The sequence below is a fragment of the Phascolarctos cinereus genome, unplaced genomic scaffold (assembly GCF_003287225.1).
Source record: "Phascolarctos cinereus isolate Bilbo 61053 unplaced genomic scaffold, phaCin_HiC Scaffold_726;HRSCAF=1367, whole genome shotgun sequence".
Classification (NCBI taxonomy): domain Eukaryota; kingdom Metazoa; phylum Chordata; class Mammalia; order Diprotodontia; family Phascolarctidae; genus Phascolarctos; species Phascolarctos cinereus.
Genome location: NW_027556098.1, coordinates 424,661,037 through 424,686,319, shown reverse-complemented (window position 1 = coordinate 424,686,319; position 25,283 = coordinate 424,661,037). Strand labels below are relative to the sequence as shown.

General features: G+C 54.1%; 1 protein-coding gene across 3 annotated transcripts in view; it reads left to right on the top strand.

Moving 5' to 3' along the window:
- The window catches only part of SHANK1 (SH3 and multiple ankyrin repeat domains 1), an 83,846-nt gene extending 58,732 nt beyond the window's left edge, over positions 1-25,114 (top strand). For all 3 annotated transcript variants that reach the window (XM_020971958.2, XM_020971957.2, XM_020971955.2), the window contains 3 exons: positions 16,003-16,099; positions 17,932-20,986; positions 21,806-25,114. In XM_020971958.2, coding sequence (XP_020827617.1) covers positions 16,003-16,099; positions 17,932-20,986; positions 21,806-22,517 — 3,864 coding nt within the window. In that variant the 3' untranslated portion in view covers positions 22,518-25,114. The remainder of the gene's footprint in view (positions 1-16,002; positions 16,100-17,931; positions 20,987-21,805) is intronic.
- The last annotated feature ends 169 nt before the right edge of the window (positions 25,115-25,283 follow it).

The window sequence follows — 25,283 nt, the reverse complement described above, 5'->3', positions numbered from 1 at the left end:
CTTGAGGATTTTAAACCATGTATTGGGTTTCCCACTGAAAAGAGGAGGCGGTGAGCCTTGAGCAGAAGCTCCAAAGGAACCTCTTCTCTTTCGTATGGGGCCTTGGGCCAGACTTCTCACCTCTGACGTGTGGGATCCTCGCTGACCTCAAGGTGTGGGAAGGGGCCAGGCTAGGGCCCAGCACTGCCCATGGAGCAGAATCCAGAGATAGGTATGCTGTGGCCTCCACCCCCAGGGAGCCCACTGTCCAGCAGGACCTAAGACAGATGGCAGATAACTATTACACAAGGTGGACTGGGAAGGTGCAGGACAGCTCCCACTGGATGGCAAGACCCTTTGAAAACCCTCAGGTCCATATAAATGGTCATCATTGCTAGTATTTTTATTATCCAGTCAATCAGTGTGCACTTATCAGCTCCTGTTATGTGCCAAGCACTGCTCCAGGTGCTGGGAATAAAAAGAGAGAAGATAGACAGCCTCTGCCCTCAAGGAGCTTCCATTCCAATGGGAGCAATAGTGTGTGTGCTTGTGCGTGTGTGCGTGTGTGTGTAAATACACACATATACACAGGAGAGGGTTAGTGAGCCTGTGACTTCATTAGTAAAATGTGTGCTCGTGTGCATGTGTGTATGTACATACACACGAATACACAAGCACACGTACATACGCTGGAGAGGGTTAGAACCAAGGACTGGATCTGTGGTTTCATGATTCCTTTAGGATGGATAGCATGTGTGTTTGTGTACACACCTGTGTACACATGCACACACAATTAGAGGAGAAGGTCAGGCCTAGGTTTTGGCCCTGCAATTTCATGATTTCATTGGTATGATGTGTGTGTATTGCACACACATGTGCACATGCATGCACCCGGGAGGGGGTTAGGCCTCAGTGTGGGGACCTCTCTCTCTTCAGTGTAGGCAGGTGCCTTGTCCACACCTTCCTGCTGTAGAGAAGTACCTGGCCCTGAGACAGGGTGCACAGATGCCCAGCGTCTGCAGCCAGCACAAACTCTTCCAGCTCTCTCTACCCACTGTGCCACCCTGACTTTGTTATCTGTGCCATTGCTTACATATGGACACATGGATGTATACGTGTGTGCCTAGCAGATACCAGGTAATATTGGGGTGGGGTAAGGCACTGGCCCCTCCCTGAGAGAGCTATGAAGGGCCCCTGCTGCTGGTGGCCCCACAGAGGAGTCTCCAAGTTAGTCAGCAATTCCAAGAGAGGGTAGTGTGCTCCTGGTTGGGGGACAGGCAGGACAAAGGCTTGGGGACAGGAGACGGAGCCCAGTCTGTGAGGAACAGTCAAAAGAGCAGCTTGGCTAGATTGTGAATGAACGCGTCAGCCAGGGGTGTGCGCTAATTTAGCGCCAGCTGTGTGCTGGGTGCTGCGGGAGCGGATAGGAATGCCAAGGCAATGTGTGCAGCTGTCCCTCCCTGCAAAGGCCGAGGGAGACAACAAGGTCAGAGGTCAATGCCCACAGAATAAAGCTTAAGGAGGAAAATGGCCGAGCTGCACGCATTATTCAGAGTCCTAGGCGTGCAGAGGGGTCAGGAAAGGATTCGTGGAGAAGGGCTGCCTGAACTGGGTTTTGAAGAGACAGAGGAGAGAGTGGGATTGTAGGAGCTGCAGGGAAAGGGAGATCATGGGTGGGTGGGAGGATCCTGTGGGAGCAACAGAGAGAAGGCCAGTTTGGCTGAGGATGGGAGCCTGGAAACTGAGGTTAGGGACAGAGGAGCTGGTTCTGGATTCCAGAGGTGCTGTGGAGCCACTGGTGTCAGGGCAGGAAGTGCCACTGTCAAGCATGCGTTTAAAGAAAGCTACTTTGGCAGCAGTGTGGAGGGAGGCTGATGCGGGAGATGCAAGGGCCTGAGCTGAGGTGGGAGCACAGAGAAGCTCTGAGACAGAAATGAAGAGCTGTGGCCATGGATTTGGTGTGCAGGCTGAAGGGAAAGCGGGGAGCCCAGGAGAATGCCAAGGCTAGGGACCTTGGCAAAAATAGGGAAGTCTGGGAAAGGTTGGGTTTGGGGGATGAGGTCATGATATGCTGCCTGTGAGATAACTCCAGACATCCAGTTTGAAATGTCCATGGCACTGAACATCAGGACTAGACTGGGGCTGGGAGTAATGGGCAGAGAGGCGATCATTAAGCCCAGGGGAGCTGATGAGGTGACCAAGAGGGAGTGTGTAGAGAGAAGGGAGCGGGGGTGCCCAGGACAGAGCCGAGCAGCTCTGGGATGGGTGACGGACCAGCCGAGTAGACTGAGGAGGCCCAGAGAGGAGGAAGCACCCAGGGTAAAAGCACGGCCAACAGACGGCTTGCGAATGAGGCGTGAGAGGAGGCTGTTAGATTTGGCTGTTGAAAAGTCAATGATAACTTTAGAGAGAACTGATTGCCTCAAGCAATGAGCCGAGAATCCCGGCTGCCAAAGGCTGAAGAGTGAGAGGAAGCGAGAGCAAACAGGAGCTTTTTCTGGGAGTTTGGCTAGGAAGGGGAGAAGAGGTATGGGATGATAGCTACAGGGGATGGCAGGCTCTTTTGTTCTTCATTGGTTTGAGTCACGTCCCACTCGCTGTGATCCCATCCGGGGCTTTCTTGGCAAAGATCCTGGAGCGGTTTGCCATCTCCTTCCCATTTGACAGATGAGGAAACTGACGCAAACATCGGCTCAGGGTCACACAGCAGCCCGTAGGTGTCCAAAGCTATATTTGAACTCAGGGCTCCTGGCCTCCAGGCCTGATGCTCTACCCACGCACCACTTAGCGTCCTGTGTTAGGGTCTGGATGAGGCGACGGGCAGGGGAGGGGGAGGGGGAGGAGGTCACCGAGACCACGAGGGCCGGAGACGGGGAAGGGGGCAGAGAGGGGCGAGCCCTCGTGGTGAGGCTGGGCGTGGGGGCCAGAAGGGGAGGGGCCAGGTGGGGGCGGGGCGGAGAGCAGAGCGGGTCTGGGGGTGGGGGGTGGGGCCTGCAGAGACCCTCGGAGTCTGGGGGGGAGCGCCGGACAATGGGGGTGGGGCTTCGGGGAAAGAGGCCCCGGGGAGACCCTGGCCTTGAGTGAGGAGGGGGCCGACGGGAGAAGACCCCCCCCAGCCGTGGCAATTGTGGGGGGTAGGCGCCAAGAAAGGGATCGGTCTGAGAGATGCTGGGGGGGGGTCGTGACTGGGAGCCTGGAGACATCCCCGTCCCTCCCCCTCCCCCAGTCATCGTGACCCCCCCCTTGGGAAGGGCCTGCTCCTTGTCGGGAGGCGGTGGGGAGGGGCTCCCTGCGGGATTGCACATGGTGTCCCACGGCCCCTCCTCCGCGGGGACGGGGTGCCCCCCTCCCCCAATCTCGTTCTCTCTCGGTCTCTGCCCCAGACGCCCCGGCCCCGCTCCCTCCCTGACTCTAGCTCCTCGCTCCTTTCCCGCTTTTTCACTGCGGCCGGGAGCTCCCCGCTTAAGCCCTTCCTTCTACGCATGCGTCCTGAACGACCCGTGGGCCTCCTGAGCGTGCGCGAGGCGCCAGGGGGCGCGCGAGGGCTTGTGCAGGCGGCCTTACTGCCTGAAGAAGTCATCCGGCAGCTAGTGACGTCACGGGTACGGGGCGCGGCCTGATTGGTTGGCGGCCTCGAGGCGGGAAAAGATTCTTAGTCCTTCTCCAGCCTCGCTCCTCCTGGCAGCCCATCCCCTCCCCTCATCACTCCGCCCCCTCCCCCAGTCAGTCTGTCCCCCTGGCTCAGACTGTCTCTCCCCCTCCATCCTCTGCACCCCCTTCAGTCTGTCCATCTTATCTTGTCTATGTTTCTGCCACCCTTCACTTATTCCATCTGTCACAGCGCCACAGACTTTTAGAAAGGGAAGGGTCTACGCCAGAGAAGAATCCCGCGCGCCCCCATACCCCCCTAGCCCCTTCTTCTCGGCAGGCGGTCCACTCTGCTTCGGGACAGTCCTAACCGGCGGGCCTTTCTTCTTCTCAAGCCTCAGCTTCCCCTCTTGCGCCTTTCATCTCCCTGCTCCTGGTTCTTCTCTGGTGCCAAACAGACCAGGTCTCAGCCTTCTGCACCGAAGCCTTCCACATGTTGGAAGGCATCCGTCGCGTCCACCCTGAATCTTCTCCAAGTTAAACCTTCCCACTTCCTCTAGCCGATCACCACAAATATGGACTCAAGACCCCTCCGCACCCTGGTTGCCCTCAGAAAGACTCCACTTTGTGAAACTGGGGTACCCGTAACTGAACACAATGCTCCAGCTGAGATCTGACCAGAGCAGGTGTCATGGGGGGAAAGAACTCTGGACTTGGAGTCGGAAAGACATGAGTTGAAGTCTAGCTGTGAGACCCTGGCCAAACCACATAACTCCTGCCTCGGTTCCCTCATCTGTTAAATGGGGATGATAGCACCTACCGCCCATGGTTGTGATGAGATAAAGTGAGACAATATGTTGAAAGCGCTCTGTGAACTTTGAAATGCTGCACATCAGCACTTTAAAAATCCAGGGAGACACTTGCTCCCGTAGTCCCGGAAGCTGTGTCTTCCTTCCTTTTGTCCCCACTTAAAATTTCTAAAGTTAATTTTTTTTAACATTCTTTTCTTTTTAACTTTTGAGTTCCAAATTCTTGCCCTCTTTCCCACTCCTTACCCTACCCACCGAAAAGGCAAGCAATATGACAGCAGTAATCAATGTGAGATCATGCCATTCATTTCCATATTAGCCATATTTTTTAAAGCGAGATAAAGAGAGCGAGGAAAGCATACTTCAATGTGCACTCAGAGTTCCTCAGTTCTCTCTCTGGGGGTCAATGGCAATTTTTCTTCATGAGGCCTTTGAAATTGTCTTGGATGCTCGTATTGATCAGAGTAGCCAAGTCCCTCACACTTGATCATCTTTACAACACTGTTGTTACCCTGCCCGATGATCTCCTGGTTCTCACTTCACTTTGCTTCCGTTCATACAGGTCTTTCCCACGTGTTTCTGAGACCACCCCTACCCCTCTTATATAGCACAATAGTACTCCATTACATTCATATGCCACAACTTATTCAGCCATTCCCAACTTGATTTCCAATTCTTTGCCACCACTAAATATTTTTGTATATATGGATCCCTTTTCCTTTTCCTTTAGTCTCTTTGGGATACAGACCTAATAGTAATGTTGCTGGGTCAAAGGGTATGCATAGTTTTATAATGCTTTGGGTGTAATTCCAAATTGTTCTCCAGAATGGTTGGATCAGTTCACAACTCCACCAACAGTTCATTAGCGTCCCCATTTTTCCACATCCCTTTCAACATGTCATTTCTGATAGGTGTGATATGGTACCTCAGAGTTGTTTTAATTTCTGTTTCTCTAATCAGTAGTGATTTAGAGCATTTTTTCATGTGAAGATAGCTTTGGTTTCTTCTTCTGAAAACTGCCTATTTATATCCTTTGACCATTTATCAATTGGGGGATACAGTCTTGCTATGCATTTATATTCATCCTCAATTACATACCCTTATTTCCATCTTGTTCACATGTCTTTTTTTCCCAATCTTTTTAATTAATTAATTTATTTTTAGTTGTCAACATCCACTTCCATAAACTTTTGAGTTTTAAATTTTCTCCCCCTCCTGCCCCTCCTGCCTGCACAAGACAGCATGCAATCCGATATAGGCTCTATATATACATTTCTATTAAACATTTTCACATTAGTGATGTTGTAAAGAAGAATTAGAACCAATAGGAGGAACCATGAGAAAGAAGAAACAAAACAAAACAGAAGGAAAAAAAGAGCAAAAAGTGTGCTTCAACCTGAATTCAGACTCCACAGTTCTTTCTCTGGATGTGGACAGAAGTTTCCATCGTGAGTCTTTTGGAGATGTCTTAGATCCTTGCACTGCTGAGAAGAGCTAAGTCCATCAAAGTTAGGCATTGCACAATGTTGCTGTTACTGTGTACAGCATTCTCCTGCTTCTGCTCACTTCACTCAGCATCAGTTTATGTAAGCTTTTCCAGGTTTTTCCGACACCATCCTGCTTGTCTTTTCTTTTAGCACAATAGTATTCCATCACAGCCGAAGTCCAAAATTCAAAATCCCATTTTAGATGCAGTCATCTTAGGCAGTTATTCCTTAGCCTGCCTGCCCCTTTCATTTAGTCTGTCTGTCTTTCTTCACCTTGTTCCCCTTCAGTCTGTCTGTCTCCCCATCTGTTCATCTATTTATAGATGAGAGAGAGAAGAGGAGAGGAGAGGGGAGAGACACAGACAGAGACAGAAAGACAGAGAAGAAAAGAGGAGAGGAGAGGAGGGGGAGACAGAGAGACAGAGAAAGAGACAGAGACAGAGAGATTTTCCAATTAATCTGTGGGTTTCTCTGCCTTGAGTCTACCTTTCTGTCTGCCCCTCAGTCGATATGTCTCCTCCCTAGTCTCAATCTGTCTTCCTTCACTGTTGTCTTTTTTTCCATTCCATCCTTCCTCCACATTAAGCACTGTACAAACTAGACAATTCCCCCTCCCCTTCAATCTATCTGTTCCCTCTGACAGTCTGTCTTGCCATTTGGTCTGTCTGTCTCCCCTCAATCCCACCCTTTGAGCTCTGTGCAGACAGGCTACCCCACCCCAAGGCCTATCTCCATATCAATTTGTCTACCCCTGCCTCAGTTTACCTCTCTTCAATCCCCTCTTCTCTCCTCCTCAGGAGCTCTGTCCTGGCTATATAATACCCTCTCAATCTCTCTCTCAGCTATCATCTGTGCCTTCCTCAGTCTATCTGCCCCTGCTAATACATCCCCATGTGTCTACCCACCAGTACCTGTCCTCTCCATCTATGCTCTGTCTTTTTTCCACTTATCTGTCTCTAGCTCCCTCCACTTTGAATTGTGTCCAGATTGGACTATGCCCCTATCCTCATTCCTTTCTTCACAAGGACCTTCCATTTCACCAGTGTGCCTCACCCCCATAATCTCATCTCCATTGTCTCTCCCAGGCTCTGATGTCAGCCCTCCCCTCCCTGGGCCTCCTTGGAGACCCCTGGCAGTGGGAGTAGGGGCCCCTCCTGCCCCCTCTCACCAGCCCCCCAGTACTCCCTGACTTTTGCCTCAGGGATCGGCAAGTCTGTACCCCCTGTTCTCCTCCCCAGCCCCTCAGGTCTACTTTGGGGACATCTCTCACCTGCTTTTTCCTTTAGTGTCTTCTTTGTTCTTTCTGTCCTTTCAATATTCTTTGGGGAGATTTGGTACTCCAATACAGCCTTACCTTCCCTACTTCCCCCCAAAATCTTTCTCCTCATTCTGCTACCCTTCCAAAATCACTTCCTTTGAAGGGGGTCAGACCTCTGCTATCCTATGGAATCATTGACTGTCAGAGCTGACCGTCAAGTCTGAGCCCTTCCCTTTCCCAGTTGAGAAACCGAGGCTCTGAGAAGGGAAGAGTCAAGGCCAAGGTCAGGATTCCCAAGTGAGGCAGCCTACTAATCACATCCAGGCAAACCCAGAGGAGAGAGAACCTCTGGGGACCATTTACAATATCTGTCATTTGGACAGGGATGCAGAACTACTTGGCAGAACTAGGAGCAATGCAGAGTAGTACAGGGAGGCAGGTTTCAGCCCCTTATAATCCAATTGTATCAATATTTTATTCATTCATTCATTCATTCATTCATTCATTCATTCATTTATTTATTTTTGCTTTTAGGCAATTGGGGTCAAGTGACTTGCCCAGGGTCACACAGCTAGTAAGTGTCAAGTGTTTGGTCTGAGGCCAGATTTGAACTCAGGTCCTCCTGATTTCAGGGCCGGTGCTCTATTCACTGCACCACCTAGCTGTCCCTTGTATCAATATTTATTAAATACTGCCCACTTTTAAGGTTCTGTGTTGAACTGGGGATGCTGTTAGCTTCTGTGACATACCATCCTCCCTCCAGGCAGGCCTTTGCCCAGGACGTGCCCTGTGCCTGGAATGCTCTCCCTCTTCACCTCTGCCTCTTGGAAGCTCTAGCTCCCTTCCAGACACGGCTCAAACATCACCTCCTTCAAGAAGTCTTTCTTGCTTCCCCCCATTTTCTGTGTCTCATCTCCCTGAAATCACCCTGTGTTAGTTTTGTTTTTACTCTCTGGGATCATATTGTTCTCCCCCTCCCTGAAGTACAATGTAAGCTCCTTGAATGAATGAATGAATGAATGAATGAATGAGTGAAACTTTTATTAAGCATTGACTGGGGGAAACAAACAGAAATGTAAGATGGTCCCCGCTCTTGAGTTCACATTCTAATGAGAAGAAAACCCCTTGAGGGCAGAAACCCTGTTACCGACTCTGTCCCCATTCAGTGCGTAGTTGAGAGCCTGGGGCAACTTCCCAGAATCACAGGATCTCAAAATCAGAGAGACCTCAGAGGCATTTAACCCAACCCTTCCCTCCCACCCCCCAACTTCCCCTGTCCAGGAGAGGTCCTCCAGCCACAGCATGGAGTCCTTCAGCGAGGGACAGCCCATTCCACCCTGGACAGCTCCCACTGTCATCAAGTTCTTCCAGACTCCCCACTTGGATGGGCCTCTTTGAGACTCCCCCACCCCAGGTTCCTGGTTCTTCCCTCTGGGCCAAACAAACCCTTCCTCCCTCTGACAGTTCTGCAGATACTGAAAGAAAAGCTGTCATGTTTCCACCCCCCTCCCCCACCAGCCCCCATCCTCATAGATTCTTAATACAACTCAACAAATGCTTACTGAATGTTGAATGAAGGGATGAGTGGATAAAGACAAAGAGGAAACATGATATAGTCCCTGATCTCAAGGAGCTTACATTCTGCTAGGGAAATAACAGCCTGATTGGGGGAGGGGATGTATACAAATGAATTAATACATACATACAAATGCATTAATATCTAGATAGTATGTATACAAACAACAGTATTACAAAGTAGAATTGGACACATGGGAGAGTGGAAACATACTGAGAGGGGTGCAGACAAAGACCTCTAACCATACTTTGAGGAGGAAATCACTCACCTGGGGTGACTAGGACAGGCAGCTTCCTGGAGACAGAGGATCTGAGTGGGACCTTGAAAGAAGAGGCAGAGGTCATGGGGATGAAGTAGTATGGCTCATCAGAGAAGCCCCAGCTGGAGCAGAGAACCTGAGTTCCCAGCCTGCCTCAGATATGATGTTGGGCAAGTCCCTCAGTTTCTTCATCTCTAAATGTACTAGATAGCTTCTGACGATCCTTCCAGTTCTAGGTCTACAAGCCTATGGAGAGGGCATTCAGGAACTGGCAGGTGGCATGGGCAAGGGTGTGGAAGTGGAGGAAGGCTTTAGGATGAGCTTTAGGAACAACTGGTAATCCAGTTTGGCCAGATCAGGCTGGGAGAAGGGGGCAGGCTAAAAAGGTTGATTAAAGCCAAAAACTCTGAAGCATTTGTATTTAATTTAATTTTTATTTACCAAGGCTACAGTGAATTACTGAAAAATTGTCAGCAGGGGAGGGAGAGTCATGACAGAAAGAAGAACAAAGATTTCTAGAAGTGAGATTGATTGTCTTGGAAGGTAGTGAGTTCTCAATCATTGAAGTTCAGGTCAATTCAGGCAGGATAATACTGATTGGAACTGTGGTAGTGGACGCCCCCTTTCAGGTAAAGGTTTGGTATGATGACTTCTGAAGCCCTTCCCCATCATGAGCCTCTGGGAGGGAGGGCTTCTGAGGTAGAGAAGAGTCCATAAGTCCCTTGAATTCAGGAGGGTCCCAGATCCAAGACAGTAGGCTCATAGATCCAAACTAGGAGAAGGGGTAGGGGCACATAAAGAGATCCCAGCAGAAGGGCTGGGCACGCAGAGGGCAGAACCCAGGCCTAGTCAGAGTAACCAGCCAGTGGGGCCCCAGCCACGAGAACGGTGAGATGTGAGTTTGGTGCAGAGTGAGAGGTGGCGTGTCGTCATCGAAAGACAATGAAGCTGGAGGAAGTGAACCTGAATCCTGCAGCTGACACTTCCTAAAGTGCATCTGGGAATAAGTCCTTTGACAGCTGCGAGCCTCAGTTTCCCATCTATCAAGTAGGCAGGGCAGTCTTCTGTCTACGTCCCAGAGCGGTTTGGGGGAGGGTACTTTGTAAGGCATAATGTGCAAGAACTCTGAGTTATTGCTGTCGTGCAAGGCAGAAGGCTCTTCAGCTAGCCTCAGAGTGTGGGGAGATGGGAGCCCCAGGGGATCCCTTTGGCTTGTGGATACAGCTGTGAGACAGCAAGGAGCCAGGCAGTTGCTGATGCCAACTCTGAGCTGAAGCTCATGTCCCCATTCTCTTTCTTCTCTTTCCCAGCTTGCCCCTATGAAGGAATGACCTCTCCACTATGGCTGCCAGGGGCAATTGAACATGGCAGGGTCTGGACAGGGAGCATCTTAGTTCATTATCCCAGCCCACAAGGGGGACATCAGGCAAGATGGCATCTTGCTTTTTGGAGCTGGGAGGGGACATTAAGTCTTAGAAAGAGCAGTCATTGGATTTGAGAACCTAGGACTCAATTCCAGGTTTGAGCATTTAATAGCTGTGTGACCTTAAGTAACTCGCTTGACATCTCTGAGCCTTAAGTGTGTTGGCTACTCCTCCTAGCTTGGGGTCATCCATTTATTTTGCTCTCTAGGTCTCAGTTTCCCCACCTGTACAAAGTGAGAGGGTTGCAGTAGCTTTCCACTCTAGCACTAAATCTGATCATGCTCTTCCCCCTTACAAAATGCATATGACAATACTTGCATTATGTGCTATCCAGGGTTTTTGTGGGGTTCCACTGAAATCAGGAGTATAAAGGGCTTCATAAGCACTTAACCATCATTCAGGTGTCCACCTCTGTGCCCCCAGGATGCTTGACACTAGTGCATATGGCAGGCTTCTGGCTTCATGTGGCCCCAAGGCTTCTCAAGTGGAAGTTCTGGGTCAATGTGACCACCCTCTCTTTGTTGCTCTCTCCCTTTCATAGTCTCACTAGAACAGGGGTTTCTAAACATTTTTGTGTTGCAGAACCCCGTGGGCAGTCAGGCTATGATCCCCTTCTCAGAATAATATTTTTAAATGCAGAAAAGAAGATACATAGGCTTCCAAAGGAAACTAATGATATTGAAATACAGTTCTCAAAATGTTTTTAAAGCACCAAGTTTTCAGTCCCTAGGGTAAAACCACTTGCACAGGTGATTATGTATCAATGGATCCAACTTGCTTGATGTCCTGGCGACCGGTCTGGTCCCAAGGAGCCGCTAATCCTCAATTGTACACTCTCCTGCTAGCTCCATATTGGTCCTGGATTCAACAAGGTCAGGCATGGCTTTGAAGGTCCCATCCAGCTCAGCATTCTAGGAAACTGTCTGTTGTCAGTGTCACAAAAAATCCCACAACTTGTGAAGAAAATACCTGATCATATTTGGCTCTGGGGGAAGAATAGAGCTGAAGAGCATGATCAGATTTAGTGCTAGAATGGAAAGCTACTGCAACCCTCTCACTTTGTACAGGTGGGGAAACTGAGACCTAGAGAGCAAAATAAATGGATGACCCCAAGCTAGGAGGAGTAGCCAACACACTTAATGTCAATCATGATCCCCCAAAATCTTCCCAGCCTAGAGGCTGACTCTAACCAGATGGAATTCAATGGGGTTCAGTGCACATCATTACATTCGGGTTCAAAAAATCCACTTCACAAGCACAAGTTAGAGAAAGGCATGGTTAGATATGAATTTGAAATAGTTTTGGGGATTCTAGTGGACCACAAGTGTGTGAGGAGTCAAAAGGACAGTGTGGCTGTCAAGAAAGCTAACGTGCACAGGAGCTGTGTGGAGAGGCCCAGTTTCCAGGTCTAGGGAAGTGATCGTTCACTGTCCTCTGCCCTGGTCAGACTCCATCTGGAATATTTTGTTTTGTTCTGGGCACCACATTTTAGGAAGGAAATTGATAATGTGGAGAATGTCCAAGGAGGGCAACCAGCATGGCAGAAGGCCTCAAGTTCTTGCCATGAGAATCAACCAAAGGAGATGTGGAGAGATTTTGCATGCAGACTCAGAGAGAAATACAAGAGATGTCTCCAAGTACTCTGAAGGCCACGATGTGAAAGGAGACTAGACTTGTTCCCCTGGCCCCAAACGGCAGAACTAGGAGAAAGGGGGAAGATGCCAAGGGGCACGTTTACACAGGATAGTAAAGAAAAACTTTGTAAGCATTGAAGCCATCCAAGAATGTGATGGGACACCCTGGAAAGGACCCCCTCCCCCTTGTTGGAGGCTTACAAGTAGAGGATAAGGTGGAGGAGATTCCTTTAGGCATATGTATTGGACAAGTGGCCAAGAAGATCTCTTCCAACTCTGAAATTCTCTAATGCTGGGAGTTGCCCGAGCCACTGAAGGGGGCGGGGGGGGGGGACCGCTACCGATAAAGATTAGCCCATCAGAGGGGTGAAGGAGAAATAGAAGAGCGAAAACTGGAGGTGAAGAGATCTGATAGGAAGCCATTGCAATAGTCCAGGGGCTCTCAGATTGCTTGGCTTTTTAAGGGTTTCTAATATTGCCACAATTTGTGAAAGAAAGCTCTGTCTGGTCTTCCTCATGAGGGAGAACAGTATGATCCCCCTGTCACCTCAGTTATTTTCTAATGACATAAATAATAGTTCATATTTTGCTAACTATACTGCTTTACTGTCAACAAAGACCTCTTCTTGCAACGGCCCAGTGAAATAGGCAATTTGAGGAGTATTCTCCCCATTTTTAGAGAAGGGGGCTGAAGGGAGGAAGAACTTGCCAAAATCCACAGAATTCCAGAATTCTAAGGGACCCCAGAGGCCATCTAATCCAACCTGAAGCAGCCTTCTATCACATTGTCCACAATGGTCCTCCAACGTCTCCTGAAAGCCTTCGAGTGAGGGGGGACCGGCTATTCCCCAGGTAGTCTTTTCCATTCTGGGGCAGCTTTCCTCATGAGAAAGGTCTTCCTGATATCACACCCAAATCATCCTCTCCCACTTCCACCTATGCTCTTGGTCCTGCCTCTTGGACTAAAATGAACATGTCAAAACCTTCTTCCATGGGCCAACCCTTCCAATGACTGAAGACAGTGATCACGCTCCCCTCCCCCACCACATGTCTTCTCCAAACTAAGCCTCTTTAATTCCTTCCGATAACCCAGAGAGCCTGAACTTGAAGCCCTCTACCATTCAGGACATCCTCCACAGCACCCATGTCCCTTCTAAACTGGGATGCCCGGAACTGACCACAAGGCTTCTGAAGGCCTCTGGTATGGGGACAGTATCTCTGGACTCTTCTAATCAGCCTCAGGGTCCCCAGGCTTCTTTAGCTGTCATGTCCTACTGTTGTCACAGATTGAACTTAGAGCCTACTGAAGTCTCCCGGTGTCTAGCCAGATTTCCTCCATCTTCGACATAGAAAGCTGCTTTTTGAATGAAAATGTAAGCCTTTGCATTTCTCTCCTTTAGATTAGACCTTCTTAGATTCGGCCCTTCCTTCTGATCTGTTAAGGCCTTTTTATATCTTTTTAGCCACCATGTTGGCTCTCACACCTGATTTTGTGTTATCTGAAGATTTGTTTTTTGTTTGTTTTTTGCTAGGCCATGGGGTTAAGTGACTTGCCCAGGGTCACTTAGCTAGTAAGTGTCAAGTGTCTGAGGCTGGATTTGAATATCTGAAGATTTGATAAGGATGCCATCTAACCAAATCTTTGGTGAAAATGTTAAATATCACGGGGCCAAGCATAGCCCCCTGGGCCACTCCGCTAGAAACCCTGGTCCAGATTGACATCAAGCCTTTAATGGTTGCTCTTGAAGACTAACGCTTCAGCCAAGCCTGAATCTATTTAATTGTTTTATCATCTGCCTTAAACTGTGGGGCTCTACCCCAGAAGGGAGTGAACTTACAGTCTAAGAAGTGCTGAAGGGGTCTCAAGTGGAGAAAGTTTAAGAAGCCTGAATTCTAACCCACACCTCTTCATCTTTTCCACAAGAACATCATGAGACGCTTTATCAAATGCTTCACAAAACTAGATAAACTCCATCAAAAGTATTCCTTCTGCCCACCAGTTCAATGACCCTTTCCAAAACAGGAAATCAGTGGCATGGGCTGGCTCTTTTGTTCATCTTTCACTGATGCCCTTTGTCTTTACTGCACAGCACCTGAGTATTTTTATCCCTCCCCACCCCTTACCTGACCCCATCTGCCTTGAACCTTTCCTCGGGACAAAGACAAACAATTCAGTGAATGCATCTAAGTGGGTTTTTTGTTTTGGTGAGGCAATCGGGGTTAAGCGACTCCCCCAAGGTCACACAGGCAGTAAGGGTCCAGTGTCTGAGGCTGGATTTGAACTCAGGTCCTCCTGCCTGTAGGCCGGTGCTCTATCCACTGCGCCGCCCAGCTGCCCCCAAGTGAACTATTCTTGATGGAAATCTCAGCATTCCTTTACTCACAGTGATGTTCTGGGGCATGTGCCTTAGTGTGTTACATGATTGACTGCTTGACTTGGGGAAAGGACGTGGGATTTTGAGTCAGAGGACATGGGTTCAAATCCTGTTCTTGCCCCTTACTGCCTGTGTGACCTTGGGCAGATTCCTTTCCCATCAGTTTCCCCATCCATAAAATGAGGGGCTTGGACTTGGCTTCAGAGATTCTTCCAGCTTGGCCTCTTTGATTCATGACGCTCCTTGTTCCCAAGCTATCAGTTTCCAGGAAAAGGTGATCATATCTGCCCCTCCTCAAGGTGGCAGAGTGGACTTTGGTAAGGAGAGGTCTGAGTTTGAAGCGAGGTCTTGACCCTTATTTTTTTTTTGACAAGACAATGGGGTTAAGTGACTTTCCCAGGGTCACACAGCTAGTAAGTGTTATGTGTCTGAGGTCAGATTTGAACTCAGGTCCTCTTGAATCCAGGGCCAGTGCTCTATCCACTGCGCCACCTAGCTGCCCCTTGACCCTTACTATTCATTTAACCCTGGGCAACTCACAGCCTCTCTGGGCCTCAGTTTCCTCATCTGTAAAATGACACAATTCTCTCTGCACTCTCTACCTCCCAGTGCTGTTGAGAGATTGATTCACAAACCATTTGGGGAGGTAAGGAGTAGGCCTCTGATTTCCTTGGTGTGGTGATCTCCCAATGAGGAAACTTCCTTAACCAACACAGGTCAGGCCTGGCTCTGCATCTTCTGGTGTTAGAGAGGGCCCTGAGACTGAACTCTGAAGTGATGTGTCCTCACAACCAGTATGCCTTAGAGCTGGGAGTTTTAAAAGCCAGCTCCCTTGCCTGAAGGCTAGCCTGCTCTCATGTGCAAGCCTGAGTACCAGGGCAGGTTCAGTACATCATGGCGGTTAGAGGGCTGCCTGGTGAGTCACCTGGGGGAGCTTTGGCTTCTGGGTGCCCTGGAAACCCTCCCCCAGGAGCTCCCTCTGCCATTGAAATCGCAGGCCCTGTCCCAAACAGAGACATGATCATAACAGTAACTGGTAATGGCATAGCACTTTTAGGTTTGCAAAATGCTTCTGAACAGCATCTCATTGGGTCCTCCTACCAACCCTGGGAGGTAAATGCTTAAAGGCATCATCTCCATTTTACCAATGAGGAAAGTGAGGCTGAGAAAAGTGCAGTGACTTGCCCCAGGGTCACTACAGAAATGTGAGTCACTGCTTTGGTTTGCGGGGTTCCTTGCTGACACCTCACCTGGGTCTGGATTCATCACCCTCCCCTCCCACTCCCAAGAATATTTCAGACATTTTGCAGCCAAACGTCTGCTCCAGAGAAGCCTCGGTGACCAGCTGTAAACACCAGGCTATTTCTTGAAACATGGCAGATTGGGCAAGGGGCTCCTTGTTTCCTTTGGCTTCTGGGGACACAGACCTGTACAGATTGGTGGTTCCCCCATCTTTAATTGCTTCCCCTTTCTTCTGACATCGGCGATCTGTCCCTAAGGCAGCCTTTGGGGAAGGAGGGGAAAATTGGGAGGGTGTTGGGGAGAGAGGAAACATGACTCTAACTTCCGTACTTGTTACCTGTTCTATTGCCCTGCCCTTGCCCCCTTCCCAGTCCAGCTTTGATCCCCATCACCGTTCCCAGCCTAGTTATGAACGGCCATCTTACCTACCCCCTGGACCAGGCCTCATGCTGCGGCAAAAGTCTATTGGTAAGTCTGCATGGGGCTAGAGAATGGGCCTGGGCAGGCCACCTTGGTGGAGGGTTAGACATTACCTTATGGGCAGCCTTGAGATCCTGAGAGCCTCCTCTTCTTCCCTTGTCTCAAGATTCGGGGTCTGGACTTGTTGTGTGACCTTGAAACACCATGTCCCTGCTCTAAACCTCAATTTACCCCTTCTGTTAAATGGGGATGGTCACTTCTTTTTTTTTTTTGCTGCTCTCATCTCAGTGGGGTATTGGGAGCAAAGGGTTTTGTCAAACTTCAAATGTGGTAGAAAGGTGAGTGAGTCAGGTACGGAATTGTCCCAAGATGGTGGGCTCTTTGAGAAACACAAACCTCCTCCTGGGAACCTGCCACCTCAACCCACCAAGTGCTTGGTAAGCATCTATGTGGGAAGGGATGTTGCTTCTCAGCTCAACAGCTGGCCTCTGAATCACAAAGACCTGGGTTCGAGTCCCAGAAGTGGAGAGAGCCCTGGACTTGGAGTTAGGAAGAGCCGAATTTGAATTCTGCCTCAGACAACCTTTGGATCCCGGATGGGACACTTTGCCCCTTTCTAAGCTGGTCTAGTTGGCTACTGAAGTACCATCTAATTCTGGGACCACCAGTCTTTCCTCCTCACTCTCCTCCTCTGTAAAATGGGGATAATAATGGGATAATAGCGCTTACCTGCCCGAGTTGTCGTGAGGGTCAAACGGTATATTTCTGAAGCTTTTTGCAAACCTCCAAACACCCTGTGTCAGCTGTTACGCTACCTGGGTCACCCCGAGCAGTCGCCTAGCCTTGAGGTGCACTCTCTGAAACGATATACTATCTGGGGCCAATTTCTTTTGGTGGAAGAAATTTCCTCACTGGGAGTTTCCCATACTCACGGGCAAGCAGCAGGTGTAATAAAAGAAATCCGTGCAGACACTGCACTGGGAACCCAAAGTCAGAAAAGAAACGGGATCCTAGGAATTCCTGCCTGCTCTGGGCCTCGCCCTCGGGGGGTGTCCTGACATTCTACTTCCTTCTGAGGTGTCAGATACAATTGTCCTTTGGCGGAGACCAAAGGCCAGAGGACAGTTCGAGTCCCACTGGTATCAGGCTGGGGACTGGCCCTGTCATTTCATAAGGAGGAAGGGCTCCTTTTACAAACGCAGGATACCAGTCTCCACAACTAAGTCTTAGAGTTGTTTAAATCGCTAAAATACTAAGTGACTTGCCCAGGGCTACACAGTCAGTAGATTTCGGGGGGGGGGGGGACGACTTGAATTCAGGTGCCTCCTGGTTCGGAGTCGGGCTTTCTGCCCATTCTGCCTCGGCTATTTCCCTGTGCTTTGGGGTTTGCAAAACTTTGCCTCAGTCCTGCCCAGATTCTATCCCTCCTTTAGGAAAGAGAGGCACAGAGAGGGCCAATCTGGGGTCATTCTGGAATGCCTCGACAAGTTCTACCTCGTTAGCGGGTGGGTGAGGCTTCTCGGACTAAACCAGAGCTGGACTGTGGGTCTTCAGTTTGAGGCCTAGCCTGGCCAAGTCCACAGAGGTTTAGCCATCACCAGAGGGCTGGCCACCAGGTGATGGCTTGTTTTGGCCAAACACAACTGAGCAAGGCGACTCCTAAGGCAAGAGGGGCTGTGATCTGCACCAGTGGATGGAGGGCAGCCCACAAGGTAGAATTCACAGAGCCCAGAAGTGTCGGAGTAAGGTAGCCCAGCTACTGCCCGACCCCCACCCCACTCCGCCTAATAATCGATAAGGTCTTCTAGAGGCTTGCAGGAGAGGTCCCACAGGCTAGCTCACTCCTGACTCGCTCCTCCCTTCCACACATGCCCATTCAGGGGCTGCTGAGGACGACAGGCCGTACCTGACGCCCCCAGCTATGAAGTTCAGCCGAAGTCTGTCGGTCCCGGGCTCGGAAGATATACCCCCACCTCCGACGACGTCCCCGCCTGAGCCCCCTTACAGCACTCCGCCAGCCCCATCCTCCTCTTCTGGACGACTCACTCCCTCCCCCCGGGCTGGGGCATTCAACCCAGGGAGCGGGGGCCCACTGCCTTCCTCCTCCCCAGCCTCTTTTGACGGGCCCACCCTCCCAGATTCCCGGCCTTCCGGCCGAGACAAGGGTCTATACCACGCGGGGCCAGGCGTTCTCCCTCCTGCCCACCACCATCCCCCACACCACCACCACCATCATGCCCCGCCCCCGCAACCCCACCACCACCATGCCCACCCACCCCACCCCCCGGAGATGGAGACCGGCGGCTCCCCAGACGACCCCCCGCCCCGCCTGGCCCTAGGCCCCCAGCCCAGCCTTCGGGGCTGGCGTGGCGGCGGCCCGAGTCCATCTCCCGGGGGCCCCGGACCCTCCCCCTCTCACCACGGCGGCGGCGGAGGCGGCGGGGGCGGCGTGGGATCATCACCCGCTCCTGCCCTGCGTTATTTCCAGCTCCCGCCCCGGGCGGCCAGCGCCGCCATGTACGTACCTGCCCGCTCGGGCCGGGGTCGCAAAGGTCCCCTGGTCAAACAGACCAAGGTGGAAGGCGAGCCCCAGAAGGTCAGCCCTGGGGCGGGCCCAGCCCCGGCGCCCTCATCGCCAGCCGCCCCGCAGCAGGCGGCCGAGAAGAACTCCATCCCCATCCCCACCATCATCATCAAAGCCCCGTCCACCAGCAGCAGCGGGCGCAGCAGCCAGGGCAGCAGCACGGAGGCCGAGCCCCCGGCCCCTGCCGATGCCGGACCCTCTCCCGCCTCCCCGGTTCCGGCCCCATCCCCGGGGCCGCCTTCATCGCCCCTGCCCGCTCCGCCCTCGCCAAGCGGTCCGGCCACCCTGGACTTCACCAGCCAGTTCGGGGCAGCCCTAGTTGGGGCGGCCCGGCGGGAGGGGGGCTGGCAGAACGAGGCCCGCCGGCGCTCCACCCTCTTCTTGTCCACCGACGCCGGGGACGAGGACGGCGGGGAAGCCGGCCTGGGAGGCTCTACTCCGCCGGGACCCCGCCTTCGCCACTCCAAGTCCATAGACGAGGGCATGTTCTCCGCCGAGCCCTACCTGCGTCTGGAGGCAGGCGGTGGCGGCGCCTACGGGGGCTACGGGCCCGGCCGAGCCTACGGCGGCGGCGGCGGCGGCGGCGGCGGCAGCGGCGGCGGAGGGGTCAGTGCCTTCACCAGCTTCTTGCCCCCGCGCCCACTGGTCCATCCGCTCACCGGCAAGGCCCTGGACCCCGCGTCGCCCCTCGGGCTGGCTCTGGCTGCCCGAGAGCGGGCGCTGAAGGAGTCGTCGGAGGGGAGCGGCGCCCTTCCGCAGCCCCCTCCTCGGCCCCCGTCGCCCCGCTACGAGGCCCCCCTCCCGCCTCCTCCTCACCCCCACCACGCGCACCCCCTCCCTCACCACGAGCCAGTGCTGCGCCTGTGGGGCGCCCCGCCCCCCGAGCCCGGGCGAAGAGAGCTGGGCTACCGGGCTGGGCTCGGCAGCCAGGAGAAGCCCCTGCCTGCGAGTCCCCCGGCGGCTCGCCGCTCCCTCTTGCACCGCCTCCCTCCTGGGCCCCCAGGCGTAGGGCCCCTGCTGCTCCAGCTGGGGCCTGAGCCCAGTCCGCCCCCACCTGCTGCGAAGAGCTGGAGGGGAGGAGGCGGCCCCGACGACTCGGAGCGCCTCCCCCTGCACGTGCGCTTCCTAGAGAACTGTGAGCCCCGGGGAGGCGGGCGAGGGGTCCCCTCGGAGGACGCGGCCCCGGGCCCCCCGCAGGCATCCGCCCTGTCCCCCCGGAGCCGGGAGGAGAACGGGCTGCCCCTGCTAGTCTTGCCCCCTCCCGCCCCGTCAGTTGACGTGGAGGATGGCGAATTTCTCTTTGCCGAACCACTGCCCCCGCCCCTGGAGTTCTCCAACAGCTTCGAGAAACCTGAATCCCCGCTCACGCCCGGTCCACCACCCCCGCTGCCGGACCCGCCTTCCGTAGCCACTGCCACAGCCGCCGCCCCGGCCCCTGGCCCTTCCCCGGCGGCCGCCTCCGGCCCTGCCCTGGATTCTACCGCGTCCAGCCTGACTTCCTACGACAGCGAGGTGGCCACGCTGACCCAAGGAGCTGCCACCGGCCCCGGCGACCCCCCTGCTCCGGGGCCCCAAGTTCCTGCGGCGCCCGCCCCCGCAGCCCCCGCAGCCCCAGGCCCGGGCTCAGGCCCTGACCCGCCACCTGGTACAGACTCGGGCATCGAGGAGGTGGACAGCCGAAGTAGCAGTGACCACCCACTGGAGACCATCAGCAGCGCGTCCACACTGAGCAGCTTGTCGGCCGAAGGAGGCGGCGGGGGCGGCGGCGGCGGCAGCGGCGGCGGTGGGGGCGGCCCTGAGCTCCTGGACACCTACGTGGCCTACCTGGATGGCCAGGCTTTCGGGGAAGGGGGCGGGGTCGGCCCGGCCTATCCCCCGCAGCTGATGACCCCATCCAAGCTGAGAGGCCGAGCCCTCCGGCCAGGCCCAAGCGGGGGCCTCCGGGACCCGACCACCCCTACCAGTCCCACTGTCTCGGTGGCCGGCGCCGACGGCCTACTGGCTCTAAGTAGCTGCGGAGGCCCCCAGCCGTCTAGCTCTTCCGACACCGATGGGGCGCCCGGTCCCTCGGGGGCGACCTCACTGCCCCGCAAGCTGCTACCCTGGGAGGAAGGGCCAGGCCCACCCCCGCCTCCCTTGCCCCCGCTGCCCGGACCCCTGTCCCAGCCCCCACCCTCGGCCTTGGCCACAGTCAAAGCCAGTATCATCAGTGAGCTGAGCTCCAAGCTGCAGCAGTTTGGGGGCGCCGCAGCCGGCGGGGCCTTGCCCTGGGCCCGAGGAGGCAGTGGAGGAGGTGGGGATAACCATGGAGGCCCCAGCTATGACCGCACTGCCTCCCTGCAGCGACAAAGGTGAGCTGAAAGCTGAGGCCTCCGGGGTGACGGGAGGGGAGAAACCTGATTCTGGAGGGAAGTGGGGTGGTGACAGAGGAAGAAGGGACAGAGCCTGGTGCCAAAGGGACAGGGAAGAGATTTCTCGCCGTGTTCCCCTTCTCTCCTTTATCTCTCTCTCTTATTTCTCTGTCCCTATCTGCCTCTCTCCTACATCTCTCCTCCCGACTCTGTTTCCCCTGGGCTCATTTCTCTCCTTTACCCTGTTCCGCTGTCTCCCTTCCCATCCTTCTTATTTCTCCCTCCATTTCTCTTCTCTCTTCAATCTCTCCTTTCTCTCTTCCTCTCCCCATTTCTTCCCCATCCTGTCTTCTCCTCCTGTCCCTCCATCACTTTTCTCATCTTTCCCTCCCTTCACCCTCTTCCCATCCCTCCCGTAACTTGGCCTCTCTCTCTCTCTCTCTCTCTCTCTCTCTCTCTCTCTCTCTCTCTCTCTCTCTCTCTCTCTCTCTCTCTCTCTCTCTCCCCCCCCTTTTCTCCCCTCCATTCCATTCTCTCTCTCTCTCTCCTGCCTTTTGGTCTCCACCTCTCTGCGTCCCTCCGTTGTTCTCTCCCCCCTCCCCGCCCACATCCCCAATCACTATATCTGTCTCACTCTTTCGGCATCATTTATTTCTCCGTCTCTCCCATCGTATTCCTTCATCTTTTGTCGCCTTCCCCGCGACTCCTCGTTCTTCCCGAGCCCTGCCCTCCCCCTTTTTGTCACTCTCTCTCTCATCCCCCTGTCCGCCAATCCATCTCCTCCATCCCTCAACGTTTCCATCCACACCCTCATCCCAGGCTCGCGGATGATCCCCCGTCTTCGCTTCTCTCCAAACCCGTCAGCAGCTTATTCCAGAACTGGGCCAAGCCGCCGCTGCCGCCACTGCCCTCAGGGTCTGGGGTGACCCCAGCATCTGGGGGAACCGGCACTGGGTCGCCCTCGCCGTCCTCATCTTCATCCACCCGCCACCTCCAGGGCGTGGATTTTGAAATGCGCCCCCCTCTACTCCGACGTGCCCCCAGCCCCTCCTTGCTGCCCCCCTCGGACCACAAAGTCAGCCCAGCTCCCCGGCCCTCTTCTTTGCCCATCCTGCCCTCTGGGCCCCTGTATCCCGGCCTCTTCGACCTCCGAGGCTCACCCACTGGCGGGGCTGGGGGCGCCTCGGACCCCTTCGCTCCCGTTTTCGTGCCCCCCCACGCAGGGATGGCGGGAAGCCTGGGTGGGGCGTTGGCTGGGGCCTCGCGCTCGCTGTCGCCTACACGCCTGCTCTCCTTGCCCCCGGACAAGCCATTTGGGGCCAAGCCCCTAGGCTTCTGGACCAAGTTTGACGTGGCAGATTGGCTGGAGTGGCTGGGCCTGGCCGAGCACCGAGCTCGCTTCCTGGACCACGAGATCGATGGCTCCCACCTGCCCGCCTTGACCAAGGAGGACTACGTGGACCTGGGCGTAACCCGGGTGGGGCACCGAATGAACATTGACCGCGCTCTCAAGTTCTTCCTGGAGAGGTGATGGCCGGCCCACCGAGGACCCTCGGGGAGGGCTCTCGCGAAGCGGCCCCGCCCCTCTGGAATGCTGGCCAGATGTTATGTGACGCTCCCCTTCGCCCTCTCCCCACCTCCCCCCGACCTGGGCCGGCCACTTGCTTCACACTTGCTCGACCGGTCGCCGACAGTCATCCCACTGGACATGCGCACCTCAGAGGAGGGGGCAGCTGGGCCTGGACAGTGTGTGCGTCAGTGTTGGGTGAAGAGGAGGGAGCAGGTGGGAGAGAGATGCGACCCCTCTCCCTCCCAGGGAGATGGCTGAAGCTGTAAGGGACCAGAGGGAGAGAGGCGTGAAGAGGGAAGATGTACCCCGACCTCCCCCTCTCCAGGTCCCTGGGAGAGGAGGGAAGAATAGCAGAGCCATAGACGGGGAGCCCCAAAGCTAATTGGTTGAAGGGGGCTCCCTGGGCAGCAGGGGAAGGGGGCGAAGCAGGGGTGCCCAATCTCCTCCCCAGGCCCCAGATTTGACCATCCCCCACGCCCCAAATCCACCCCCATCTCTCTCCTGACCTCCCCGCCCCCACCCTAACTCCCATTCCTCTTCTGCCCTCTTCTCTCCTTCCCTTCCAAACTACCCTGCCTCCTGGCCTCTTGCACGCTCCTTTGCACTCCCGCTCGCCTATGTGCCACCCCCTCCCCTGGGCTGCTATTTTGCACAAATTTGCGCTATGTCTCTTGCTTTCTTGCACACTTCCCAAGGTGGTGCTTGCAGGTCCCAGCTCTCTTGCACGCTCACTTTTTCTTGTCTTCCCTCTCCATTATATTGGCTCCCATAGCAGTTCTCCCCTGGGGACCTTTGTTCGCTGCCCTGTGCTCCTCTCACGCTCGCCTGCACGCTCGGCTTCTCCGCGTGCTCAGGATCACCGCTCTTCCATCCGGGCCCCTCTGGTACCAACGGGCACATTTCCCCCGCTCCTAGCCTTCTTTCTCTCATTTGCACTTGCACACACCCTGTACATGCTTTATCTCCTGTCCAAAACCCCGCTCTTATACATGGTCAGTGGCACACACGCTCTCCTTGTTCCCCTCCCTCTTTGGGGCCCAGCTCCTCGTTTACACTTATCGATTACTTTTCACAACACTCGCACACACCTTTGTTTCTGCTCCTTCCTTGCTCCTCAGCTCATTCTCCTCTTGCATACTCACTCTGCTGTCCTTCTCTTGCACACTCACGGTCTGTTCCGAACCTTCCCTTGCACACTCCCTTGACCTTTCCTACACTGTTCTTGCCCGCTTTCCGATCCCTTCTCTTGCTCATTCACCCTCCTACTCCTGACTCCTCTTGATCTTTTCTCCCTTTGTGCATGCCCTGCTTACACACTCATACACTGCCTCTTGCCGCACACTTTCTTGCTCTTCCCACTTTCCACTCTTACAGATCATTTCTCTAGTCTCTTACACACTCGATCTGTGCTCTCCCTTTGATGTGCTTTCTGCTTGCACGCCTTTTAAAATTCCTGCCTCTTTTGCATACTCGTTTCCTTCTTTCCTTACGTCCCTGGCACACTGCTTCACTATACTTTCTTCTCACACAGTTCTGGCACATTCCCCTTTCTCCCTGAGCTTTCTCTTGTAAAACCCTTGTCTCCCTCTCCCTTGCACACTCACTTTTCTGTTTCTTCTCCCTCCTTGCTCCCCACCATATTCTCCTCTTGCACACTCACTTTTCGGTCCGTTCTCTTTTTTACACTCTCCTTTCCTCCTCTCCCGGTGACCCTTCGCACGCCCCTCTCGCACCCCATCTGTTGCTTAGCTCTCCCGTCCCTGTTCTTGCACGCTCACTAGAGCCTCCTGCCTCGCTTTTCTTGCTCCTCTCGGCTCCCACTCCTCCTCTAGACTTTCTGGAGCCCCTGCTCGCTTTCTTCCTGCTCATTTGGCACGCTCGCTCTTCCTCTACATTTACACTCTCCTCCGTGCACACTTGCCTTTTCCCAGATATTTCCACTTCATTCTTGGATTTACACTTGGCTGATTCTTCCTAGTTCCGCCTCTCACGTTCACTTTCTTCCTCCGTCTCTTGCATGATGGTTTCTCTTCCCTCTCCCAGCCCACCCCCAACTCCCCTTTCTAGCATGGCTTACCCTCTTTCTGCCCCCCATTTGCCCAAATGCTTCCTTCCCACTACCAGCTCCCTCACAAACCTTGGGGGGGATTGAAGTCACCCCTCCCCCTACCCTAGGGACCCTTCCTCTACTTCCATTTGGGGGGGAAGGACAGCCCCTCTAAGCTTCCCCACACACACGTTCAGCTGCCAAAGAAGGGAGCTCCCTTTCTTCCCCCTCACTCTAAGCCCACCCTCCCTTCTGCTACCCCCCAAATTCCCGGGGGGCTGCTCCGTCCATGGGTGGGGGGGGCTCCCAGCCCTCTTCCCCCTCACCACGTCAGGGATCTGCGGGTTATCTTGTGGGAGGGTTGGGGGGAGGGGGGAGAAGGGGGGGAGGGAATCCGTCCTCCCTCCCTCATGTCCGTCGTCCGTTGTTCTCCCCCACCCCCGGGGACCCCGCGGTGTTCGTCTATCAAGGGCTTGTTCATTCCGGATGGCCACCGCGGAAGGGGGGCGGGGTCAGGGAGGGGGAGGGAGGGGAGAGAGACCCAGGGTGGGATGGGAGGGGGCGGGGGGGGGTCCGAGCGCGGGGGGAGGTGATACAAAGAAAAAAAACCCACAAAAAAAACCTCAAAGCAAACCCCGAAGAATTGTCTTCCAAAGGGTGGGGGGCGGGGGGCGGGGCGG